This window comes from Anguilla rostrata, chromosome 6 (genome assembly GCF_018555375.3).
Source record: "Anguilla rostrata isolate EN2019 chromosome 6, ASM1855537v3, whole genome shotgun sequence".
Classification (NCBI taxonomy): domain Eukaryota; kingdom Metazoa; phylum Chordata; class Actinopteri; order Anguilliformes; family Anguillidae; genus Anguilla; species Anguilla rostrata.
This window is the reverse complement of record NC_057938.1, coordinates 16,094,609-16,107,057: the sequence shown is the minus strand read 5'-3', so window position 1 is coordinate 16,107,057 and position 12,449 is coordinate 16,094,609. Positions and strand designations below refer to the sequence as shown.

Here is a 12,449-nt window from a genome sequence, read left to right as displayed (position 1 = left end):
ACAGTGAAAAAGGTAGCCTATTTTGTATCGCATGTCTGGAATGTCAATGGTAGGATATTGATAGATTAACTACTGTATGATCTTGTAGACAGTTTGATTGATTAAATGTATCAATGTCTATTTTTAAATCCCACAGTCAACCTCAGTTGAAATTTTGCTGGTAATCCACACAAACATATTTCACATTGGAAACTTTGTTTCTGTTATGCAAATAGCAAAACTATACAACCTGTACATGCCATTAAAACAATGGCAGGGAGACAGGCCATGTGTCATTCTGACGATATAAGAAATCATTGTTTCGTACCATGTTGTACACACCTGTGGACAGGCCACGTGCTACCACACTAGATTAACAAAAGCAGGAAAAATTACAAGCTGTCTAATTAGCATTAGGCTTGTTTCTTTTCAAGTTCTTATGCAGCTATGTGAACAGTCCCAATACTAAGAGAACTAGAAAAAGCATTGCGAGCTAGCCTGCTAATGATCAATACCACAGACTCCAAAGGGGGACTTCTCAATTGTCTTTGCAGTCGCACAGCATTCAGAGTTATGCAAGTTGGTAGGATTTTTTAAGTTTTGTTATGAATTTGCGCTAGCTATCTTTCTGCTAACATTAGTGCAACCTATCTAGAAAGCTATGAAGCGAAGCTTTGGAGGCTTGTCACTGCTATGTTCAGAAACTAACCTAGAAACGGAGTGCCTCCTATATGTACATCAAATATTCGATTCTTGCTAACAGTGCACCTATCAGAAAACTATGAAGATTGGAGCTTCACTGCTATTTCAGAACTAACTAACAGGCCCATAGTATTATTTAGTATTTGATTTCATTTACTAACATTTGTTATTTTCATTTACTCTCTAGACTAGGCTACTAACGTACAGATGGAGGAAAACAGTGGTGTGTCGTTCTAAACAGAACTTAACTGAAAGCTGCATCTACAGTTGTCTTGGGAAGGCCAGAGTTCAGGATGTCCCGCAATGTAGCCGCAAATGGAAAATATATGGCTGTTTTTAGGGCAACCTAAAAAAATCTTACTAAACATTTTTCAAAAATTCTTGTGGGTGTTTGCATTTGAAACTGATGAAACTGCCATGGCATGCCCCTGCACATATATAATGTGCTTGCAGGAATGGGATTCTTAGGTATTATTATAAAATAAAAGGAAAATAAATGTGATTGGCTGTGGCATATTAGATTCACACATTATTTTTGTTCAACGTGGTGCCACTGTCATTGATCAAACTTCTGAAGATCCATCGTTTAAGCAAGGAATGCAAGATATTCAGAACTCAAGGAAGCATCACTTGACACCCTAAAAATCAGCAACCATTTCAGACCTAAGAAAACAAACTTAACTACCGGAGGTAGGCCACTGCGTAATCAACTGCTTTAATTGAACAATTAAGTGCTGAGTAACCAGGAAAACCGGTGAACCTGTGGCTCTTCAGGACCAGGGTTGAGGACCAATGATTATGGTCAGCTGGTGAAATTACCCGTAAAGTTTTTAATTGGCCTGGCAAGCACCATGGTGAGTTTTATGAGGGATATTCTGCTGTGCTTCTTCCCACTTCATTGGAGACACATTATTATATTAACCTCATGCTGTGGTTTCCCTTTCTTTTTTATCGGGGATGCCATCAGTGGGAACCATTTAAATCACCCTTTACCTTTGAATGACTCCTGTGATCTATAACACAGTTTTCCTTTGTCTTTGTGGGAAAGATCAGGATTAATAGAAACAATTTTTGCAACTACTGGTATTTTCTGTAGCTGTAATGATGTATTTTATGTGCACCAGATCATTAGGTCCCTAACAAGGTAATTGGTGCTGTAAAATAAAAGAATCTAACAAAAAATATAGCTGCAAGCAGCAATTAAGGGGGACAAGTACAAATATCTACCACAAAGCCATATAAGTAGTATAGTGACCTATGTGGCAAATCAGGGCCATAGTTGGTCAATAGATAAAGCATACTTTCAAAATGTAATGATAATATTATAGTTTTTATGATACAGAGTGCTGCTGCACACTTATTGCAACATGTTGGACATATTGTTTGGATTAGAAACATGACAGAAATAAATTGTGTAGATTATGTATTGTGGTGAGATATGTGAAGAGGTTTTTCAGAAAAACCAATTGAAAATGAAGGTGAATTTTTATTGATTAGCCACACCTACTGAAGTTCATTGAGTAATGCTCTTTCAGAGAAAAACACAATTTCAATAAATATTATTCTGAAGCATGCAATGAATATGTTCTGCTTGGTGTAAGTCAAACACCCATGGAAGAGATGTCCAAAAATTTTAAATGTTGTGAATTTTACTTGAAATGTTGTGGCCCATAAGGCGTGCACATAATCCTAATGAGGAGGACGATCACTGAAACAAGTTTCAAATCTCAACCAAAGACAACTGTGATTTTTTGTGAATTTCTGAATTTTAAAAAAGTATAGCACCACCAAGTTTTACATGTTAAGGGGCACTAGCATCATACCCTTGATCATTCATTTTCTGTGACCCACCCATTCATAAACCGCAGTCCTGCATATGTTTGAACATTGATATTTCCCCACAAAACATAATAATGTGTAATAGAGAATAACATAGTGAATAGTCTAACTAGTGAAATGAGGCTGAAAGGCCATGCTTGTGCTTGTGGTGAGAGCCTGTATGCATCAAGCCACTGTGCAGCCTAAAGTGTGATTGCAAATAAGATCATCCTATTATCACCTCACAAGAATAGATTTAGATATAGATGTCTCACAGCCTGGTTCTATTCTTGGTTGTTAAGGTGGAAACATACCTTGTTCTATACCACCAGAGTCTCATGTATATATTCATTGATTTACCATACACCCCAGTCCAGGTAGACTTCTATAGTTGCCAATTTGCATAATATCCATTTATGGTCATACAGCCGGAGGTTTTAGCAAGGCAATTTTGGTTAAGTTCCAAACTCAAAGGCAAAACTGTCTCAAAATGAAACCGGCACCTCCACCGTAGTTTCAATCACAGCAGGCAGCTGTTTTGAGCGTCACGCAGCGATACTCCTCCCCTGACATCTCCCCTCTCTCTCTCTCTCTCTCTCTTTCTTTCTCACCAAACAAGAGTGTTTCCATTAACCAATGCAATGGGCAATTTTATATTTCATTTCCCCTGATATTATTTTGAAGAGAGGGTGGTGTACTGCGGGGGGAACACGAACACGAACGTAAGTGAAAAATGGTGCTCACCGAGGCTCATTCAGCTCTGTCGTCTGTCTCGACCTCGTAGAGGGTGGGGGGTTGGCGGGGGTGACTCAGCGCTTCGGAGGCTAAATGGCTGACATCCCCGCTCTCGATTCTCACGCTGCCTCTGAGGGCCCTGACACGCCAGAACGCTTTCTCTTTTTTTTCCCTCTCCTCCCGGCGCGCCTCCCTGCATTTATGGATCGCGCCTCGCCGCTCTGGCTGCCGCCGACGGAGGTGACAGTGACAATACCTTCCTTGAACGAGGGCCGGGCGGTTGGATCTATGTAAGCCGGAAAAGGGAGGTCACGGAAAGCCTCCTCGTGAAGAAAGCTGCCCCTGCCCCTGAGCTAACCGGGACAGCAGAGGTCCCTGAGAGAACATTCTGCAGTACTGCTGTAAAATGACGTGTGCCAAAATGCACAAACGTTATTTTTTTCAGAGGACAGATCGAGGCAGGGGCCTCATCAGTCTGAGGGACACCAAGGACAGAAGCATCCCAGCCAGCACAGGAGCCTGTCTTCCTATTATGAGGGAAAGAAAGAAAAATCTGTTTTGTGTGTGTATGCGTGTGGGCGGACACAAGCGCGCATGTGTACGCATTATGTTTCGGAATGCACGCTGTGGCTTTGAGCCGCGGCTGTGTCAGTTATCCTTGTTGCGCTGGCGATGACAAAGGTGTGCCATCGCATTCGCGGATTCAAAGCCAGATGGTCTTTGTGAATGAAGAATGACTGCTGAAAGACAATGGAAGAAGTTTTGCTAGTTTTGAAAACGTCCTCCGGATGACACCTGATGCAGAGTTTTTGTCAGTAAAGCAAAGCAGCTATAGCAAAAATTTCAATAACTTAAAAAAATAACTTTTTTTGTAAAATGGAGCAGATATTTTCCAAATATTTGACTATTTAATAGATGAAAAACATATATTTCAAACTATATCTAAGTAGTATACAAATTGTTAACCACTGTACACTTTGAAATATTGTTCATTTTGGCAAAATATCATATCAAAATACAAAAATATAAAATGAAAGTTGGAATAAAGTATATAATTTTAATACATTTGTTTTTAAACAGAATTCACTTATTGTCCTTAAATTATTATGAATGGATGAATCCAATCAGGGGTATGCCATTGTTTTCAGAAATAAATATAATTTTTCTCCTACAAAATCAATCAAGAGGCCAAACCTTGTTTACTGTCTGATCTCATAAAGCTGATGTACTATACCTGTGCTGTGCTGCCCTGATAAACTAATAAAATAAAGAGTTCTACTATATCTATTACATGCACCAGTCCTCCATTACCATAATGCATCTGTTGGATTCACAGTACAGGAACTCAAAATCCCACGGCAGCTGTCACAGAGAGGAGTGGGATCTCTGTTACTGTCACCATATTCCCAGAACGACTCCCAATATGTATTTCAATCTGGCATCTAATCCACCAATTTAATTGGCATAATAATTCCCCCATCTCAAATCAAATCATCCAGGTGGGTGCAGTACATTGTTGGTGGTTGACGTGAGTTTCTCTCCTTTCTTGTAGAGTGCTTTGCGATTGTTAGACAAAAGGCACCGTATAAAATGAATCCATAAAAGATCATCTATCTAAGTGCAAATGTAAGATAATGTATTGTGGCACTTAAAAAAGAATGTCTGAAATATGGATAATTAATTGTTCCACCCACTCACCCCCCCCCCCCCCTTTTTTTTTTTCTCTAGGAAAACCCTTACATGTGCAATAACGAGTGTGATGCCAGCACTGAGGAGCTGGCACACCCGCCCGAACTGATGTTTGACTTTGAAGGCCGGAACCCAACAACATTCTGGCAGTCATCTTCCTGGAAGAAGTACCCAAAGCCACTGCAGGTGAACATCACCCTGTCCTGGAACAAAACCATAGAGCTGACGGATGACATTGTGATCACATTCGAGTCCGGCCGCCCGGAGCAGATGGTCCTGGAGAAGTCACTGGACTACGGGCGGAGCTGGCAGCCGTACCAGTTCTACGCCACCGATTGCCTGGATGCCTTCATCATGGAGCCCAAGACCGTCCACGAGCTCACGCAGCAGACGCTGCTAGACATCATCTGCACCGAGGACTACTCCCGCGGCTACGTCTGGAAATACGACAAGACTGTGCGCTTTGAGATCAAGGACCGCTTCGCCCTTTTCGCCGGCCCCCGGCTCCACAACATGGCATCGCTGTACGGACAGCTAGACACCACCAAGAACCTGAGGGATTTCTTCACCATAACCGACCTCAGAATACGGCTCCTTAGACCAGCCACGGGGGCCACCATGGTGGACGAGTACAACCTTTCTAGATACTTCTATGCCATATCAGACATCAAAGTGCAAGGAAGGTAAGCTATCCTGACTCATTTTCTTGGTGGCACTGTAATAGTTGACATTCCTCTGCAATAATGTCATAATCGCTCTCAGAAGCTGTAACAATATTTCACACAATTACGAGGTCATCGCTCCTTGTTTGGTGGGACTGGAAGCCTATGTAATGCGCATTCAGTTATTGGCATACCTTGCTGTGTGACAGGAAATTCAATATTCTCATTTCTGCACTTGAATTCAGTGGGAGAACAATTCACTTTGCAAAACGGATATTCACACTGTGCAATGCCCATACTTTGTGTGTATGTGTGTGTGTACAGTTAAAGCAGATCTCAGGCAAACAACACTATTTAGAGAACATTTTATCTGTTAAGTGCACTGTGCAGTTTACTAGAAATTAAGCACTGCCCAACACAAGCTAACAAATGGCACTGTACAGTTGGGCCCAAAGTGGAGTGTGGTTCCAGCAAGGTTAATGCTGTTATGTGTGCATAGAGATGTTTACAGCTAAATTTCTGAGGCAATCCACCGTACCACTGCCATGCCTTGTGCATTGCACACAAGGCACATAAGCTGCTTGGCTCCAAAATGCAATTCTGCAAGACACCAAAAGAGCGATTTCCCTTGGGGAGGAAATCTAGCATAATCCATCGGACTTCTATATCCTATCTGGCACTGAGCGAGTCCTGTGAATTCTAAAACTGGGCTTACAGAAGTACAACTCAAAGTAAAATGCTATAGCAATATTTCAGACAGAAAAGTAGGTCAGCACACAAAGGTAAGAACGAGGCCTCTCTCCACAGTACGGGCCAAAAACTTGTCTCGTGAAACTGCATCCATTATTCATGGCGGTTTTCTCTACCGTTTTTCCACACTCGGTGGAACAGAAACCACCGGCTCCACAGAAATGGCGGGGATCAATCTGCACTTGCGTTAGGAGGCAGAGGAACTGGGAGTTGAGACGCGAGGTGTTTACGCACCGCCGATGAATAATACATACGGCCGTTTGATTCCGATTAACTCGTCCCGCATTTTGTTATCTCCCTGCATCAGCGTTTGAAACAGGCCAAGGGAGACGGAACTAAATGACAGCGTGTCTCTTTTTTTTCTAATTACCGTGTTACGGACCTGCATGCTTCTGCCCTCCTGTGATCCAATCGATTGTGAGTAATTAAGGCAGAAATGATGCTGGCTCCTGAAGGACCTCTCAATTGCAGGAACAGGCTGCCCTGACACTCCGATGCCTCGCCTGATTTCTCCCCTGAATTATACATTGGAAGATTCCCATTATTTTCCTCTGAGGAATTCCCACAACTAAGATAAGTAAGGAAAAAAAAAAACATTCTTTTCCCCTTTTTAAGAGAAGAAATTTCTCAGTATATTACATCTTTTCCCACACTTAAGCTGGTGTGAAATATAGAATATTTACAGATTAAAAACTAATTGAAAACGAATCTCAACACATAGTGAGTAGTATAATACCTAGAGAATTAAATTATATGAAAGTTTGCTTTAATACATATTCTGTGCGAAACCTTCATGAAAGATTATGGTCAGTGGATGTGAATCGTGACTACAAATGTCAATACTATGGTCAGAATCTGTGTGAACATTAGAATAGAATGTCTTATTAATATTTATTTGTATTCCTTATGAAAACCCATAGTTGTGCCACAAAGCCCTTGTTGTGACATAATGTATCAAGAAGAAAATATAACCAGTTGGTACAATTCATCAAAGAAAACTGATGGATTAAAAATAGCCAACCTTGCTTTGACCGCTCCACTGTTCCCCAGATGATATTTTACCAAAGACTGCAGAAAAGGTAAATTGGGGGAAAATATGCTCTTTTACCAACATTCTCCATATTGCCCCTGGGAATCGAAATTAGATTTTACACTTTACACACAAAAGTTTTTTGTGGAGAAAAAGTGAACAAAATCAACAATTTGAGATACCGAGTGTGACTGGAGGCAAATCAGTAATCACAGTCTCAACCTCATTGCAGACACTATCATGCCTGTGAGTTTCACAGGCTCAGTGTGAGTGACAGTAACTCTCCCAGCGGGAGCTGTGTCTTGCAAGCAGATCCCTCCCCATTTTCTTCACTCTCGAATAAAGCCATACGCACACCTGCACACATAAAATATTCCAATCAACAAGGATAAAGGATTCACATTCCTAAACTTGCATTTCTGAGTTCTGAATCTTTGCCATTCCCAAAGTGTTCCTACCGTATCTTCAATGTTTTGCTGTGTACAGCACTAGCACAGACAGGTGCAGTGTCAGCTCAATGTAAAAGATCTCCCAATCATATAGAAATTTGTGTTTGTCCCGGTGTTACTGTACATGTCGGTCATATCCAGTCTTGTACACATGATAAAGTCACTGTAGCCATAGCAATTTTACCATTCATATTTGTCTGGCACAAATGCTAGCAGCAATGATGATATCGATTGTTCGTCATGGAGCCAATACAGCTGTTGGTTGCAGTCTGTAAAACCGCTTGTTTCCTGTGCAGAGTATGCTGACGCATAGTAGCAGGGAGCCAGTGATGAATGCTTTCCAGGTTCAGAATGGGAGAAAAATTAAGGATTTATTTTTGTTGCTGACATATATCAGCATCTAGCCTATTTCTTCTCAAGTGCAACAGTCCTCAGATCCAGCGATACACATGTCAGTCGCTTCCCAGCGTAACGGTGGAAATTTCCGCACGCTCGACATTTTGCTTTAAAGATGTCTGTTTTGCCTATTGATTGGCGATAGAATGATTAATTGTTCAATTACTGTTCCCCCATCCTGGCTGCACATTCAAATGGCTTTATTTGCTGGGGTTGCAATGAAGCCTAGAAATATATGACAGATAATCCATTAGAGTTCTTTCTAAATGTTTTTACAAGCTTTTTCACCTCCACCCTGGTATTTTACTGTAAAAACTCTTGCACTGTTGTTTGCGCATTTCCCCTCTAGTTTAATATCAACAAATACATTTTGTAGCAGGAGTCTAATGGTGTTTGTGCCATTTGTTATTGTAATGTAATATTCATTAAAATGGTACAACTGGCGAGCCTGTTAATACGCCTCTCACAAATTGCTTTCCGTTGTTATGTTTGTGCGGGAGGCTAGCATTTAATGCGAAAAGTAGGCCTCACGAATAAGACACCGGGGACTTGCGGCTCACGGTTGTGTTTTCATCATGTCTGGAATGACCTCCAGTAAATGTAGCCTAATTAAAGGTTACTGTTCATCACGTCCTCAGCCGAGACTCGGGTTACCACGTGGTTTCTGGGAAATGGGACCTTACAATTCCAATGTAGCCAAGATTATATGTACCGGTAATTACATACACAATTGATTCCGACATCCAATTTATCAACCTGTCATCCTATCATACCCAAGCATTATTTTCCTTTCGTCGGTTTCGAGAACCACTAAAATATGTAAAAACATTCACTTGTCCAATGAAAGCCAATCCCTCGGAGCCCAAAAAAAATCCAGCCTAATTTCTATCCCATTGAAAACAGTCCATTTCAGCCTTCAAAAGGCGCATTAACAGATATTAATGGTTAACAGAGCCTCACTGATGGGGCTTTACCTATAAGTCCCTGGGAGACCCAACTTCTGGATTTATAGCTATATTCTTCCTCTGTGATTGACGGCTTGAACCGGTCAATCTGCTCCAGCTGGGATGCCACAAATCTCAGTGAGACTTTACTTCCCTACCGTCTGCCCTTGGATTTGCAGTGCAGGCCTCAACCCCATTTTATGCGGCCATTGCAGTCGCATCCCTTCGGGCTGAACTCCCTTTGATCTCCCTGCACGAACCCTCAGTGCTTGTCTCAGCCAAAGACCAATCAAAGCTTTATAGCATCCCTCAGATTAAAGCAGTGCAATTGTGGCACGTACAGTGCGAGAGGTAAACAACGCACAGACTCCTCCGTAATGCTGACTGAAGGAGATGGGGAAGAAAAATCGCAGGTTTGCCTGGCTTGATTGATAAGGTTTTCACACCGGGAAAGAGTTATTCTTCAAGTTTTCCGACACACAAACAAAATCTGCCAGTGTTTATCACAGCTCTCCAACAAGCTGGAGAAGATAGGCCCAATCAATTCTGATAGAGCAAATGTATGGGGAGCCTTGCTTGCAGAAATCAAAGTTCCCTTTGAGTTTTGCTCTAGCCGGACAAGGAGTACCTTACAACATAATTATGAAGACTCAACCAGCATGGGAAATGTTGTCACTTTAAAGGGAATTGATAGATTATGTTAATTAAACGTTACTTTTGTTTGTTCCCCCCAATATTAAATTAGTACAGCATTTGCGGCAAGCCATAATATGCAGACACAGTTCATTGCATATAGGCAAATAGTTAGATTGTATGTCCGATGGTAAAGCGGGCCTCTGTTTTGCAGTCCTCTAATTGGATATTCACTTCACCAAAAATCAACCTCAGGCGCTACACCTGTGAACTGCGAGGGTGGGAAAACAAACCCGGCAAAATCCCAGCCCATTTGATTGACACCTCCGGAGCATGTAAGCTTCCAGCTGGTGTGCAAAGGTCTTCTGGCAGCCCGGTCCCATCATTATTCTTTCATATCCAGCAACAGAGGGGGGCAGGTCTATTTCGGCTTGTTTGACCAGATGCGTGTCATATGCCGACATGTTCTGTGCCAATCATCTCTCATCTCAGATGTTTAATTAGCTCACATTCGAGGCTTTGCTTTCAGTAAATAATTAATGGCTGACTGGAGATACATAAACATAAACTCTCCCGCAGGTGAGTCAGCCAATGTGAATGTCAATGTGACCCACTGCGGCAGAAATAAATGTAATGTTTATATTGGGGTTTTTTTTTTTTTTTTCAAAACGTGTATTTTATATAGAAATTGTGAATTTGTTTGTTTTTACAATACACCCAAACTCCCCTTATAAATGTGAGGTGCCAGTGCTACAAATTTCAGTTGCACCATTACCCCTTAAAATTGAAATCCTCGGAGTCATTACAATGAGAAAATTATGTATTTCTTAAAATTATGATTAATTATTTCAGCACACAAAATGCCTCAGCAGGTTTCAACATAAATGTACCCTGATGTTTGCCAAATGAAAATAGGTCCCTGAGAAATGAAATGTGCTTTACAGTTGACTTAAATGTTTCAATTATCCTCTCTGAACCAGACGCTAAAAACCAACTCCTACCCCATCCCAGCGTTAGCATATTCATCATTCTAACAGTCCTTCTGTGGAAGCTTTTTCTTCCTTGCCTGCCATTCCGAAGCCTTTTTAGACCTGCTCCTGTTTAAATGGGGCTGGGGGTGGGGGTGGGGGGGTTCATTACCATATCATGTGCCAAGATCAATGCCAGTCCTCCAGTAATAAGCCACATCAATTTCTTGTCACGGGCCCAGATCCTGGTGATCCCCAACCATGCCAGACAAAATTCTAATTTAATTTCCTCTCCATGGGAAACCAGAGCAGGGGAATTGAGTTATGATGTCTTCCCAATATTTTGCTGGGTAATTCAGGAAGCCCTACAGGGTCGACTTTTAAGTGAGATACAAATATTTATGCAAAGACATATCGGGTTTCATTAGAATGGATCCGCACTTGGCCTGCAATGGCTAGTAAAGAAATCGAAAAATTCAAAACTGTCGGTTGCCTCTGCACAGCTATACAGATTTTTAAATGCATACATCTCGAAATCGTTTTTTAAGAGATATGTCCAACCATTTGCTCCAGGAACAAAATTAGATAAATTGCTGAGATTTCCCATTTGCTTTAGGTTTGCTAGTACCTGCCCGCAGTTTGCCTTCTGAACATTATGCGTCATGCTCATGGCAAGTTTTTTTAATCAGGGTCTGTACAGCTTTGAAGATTTTCAGTTCGCTATGAGAACAAGCAGATGCCTGTAAAAAAACTGCCATGTCCTCTGTAGATCTGCCTTGTAGCATCCCTGCATCATGTTGAACAAAATATAATGCAGTTTTTCAAAAATGTACACATAAAGTTGCATATAAGGGAGGGGAAATGCTTTGTTTTATATGCAGTGTATTAACTGAGGGCTCATGTATCTTGGATTTTACATTCATATAGGCCTACTGAAAATTTGTTTATTTTTAAATGATGTTACTGTTACCTCACTGTGTGGAATGTGAGGCTTCATGAATCCCATAATGGGTGGCTTCAGCATCCTGTCAATCATCAATTTGTATGAAATAGACTTAACTGGAGTCACTAATGATATGTTATAGCACCACCCATTCTGAGGTTTATGAGGCTCCACTTGACATACTGATAGAAGAAGAAGTCACAGAAGTGCAATGTCTCTGGGGTATATCCCTCACAACGGAGCAGCACCCCGCATTCACAATGGGTGGGCTAGGCAAAGCCACAACACTGTCTACATTCACCTCTCCAATTCTCGCACTCCCCTGTTCAATCTTGTGCGTGGCGTCTCCGCCAAGCTCAGCTTTCCCCCGTGTCCAAATGTGGTCAGAGCATAACCCTCCACAAAAAACATCACTAATGATCTCATTTGTGGAGACGAAAGCAGGCGGGTGGCTGTGATTTTCGACATTGATTTTTATTCCGCCACTCCTTGATATAAGTAGCGCATACGGTCGAGCCAAGATAATTGAATTTTTATGTCTCGTCTTGGGTCAGGGCTGGAGGGTCGGTGTGACGTGAATGACAAGTCACCCCTGTGCTCCCTTTAACTTGGAATTAGAAACCGTGCTGTGCCTTGAGACAGTAGATTTAAACTCTGCAGCGAAACCGAATCTGCACTTGCAGGAAAATTCCTAACTGTTCAAATGAGACTGCCTCAGTGCACTTTTGCTTTGTGCATGAGATTGCTGATG

At 41.6% G+C, this 12,449-nt stretch overlaps 1 protein-coding gene across 4 annotated transcripts in view; it reads left to right on the top strand.

The window, feature by feature from the left end:
* Positions 1 to 12,449, top strand: part of LOC135256669 (netrin-G1) — a 95,138-nt gene that overhangs the window by 42,854 nt on the left and 39,835 nt on the right. For all 4 annotated transcript variants that reach the window (XM_064338659.1, XM_064338662.1, XM_064338660.1 and 1 more), the window contains exon 3: positions 4,963 to 5,606. In XM_064338659.1, coding sequence (XP_064194729.1) covers positions 4,963 to 5,606 — 644 coding nt within the window. The remainder of the gene's footprint in view (positions 1 to 4,962; positions 5,607 to 12,449) is intronic.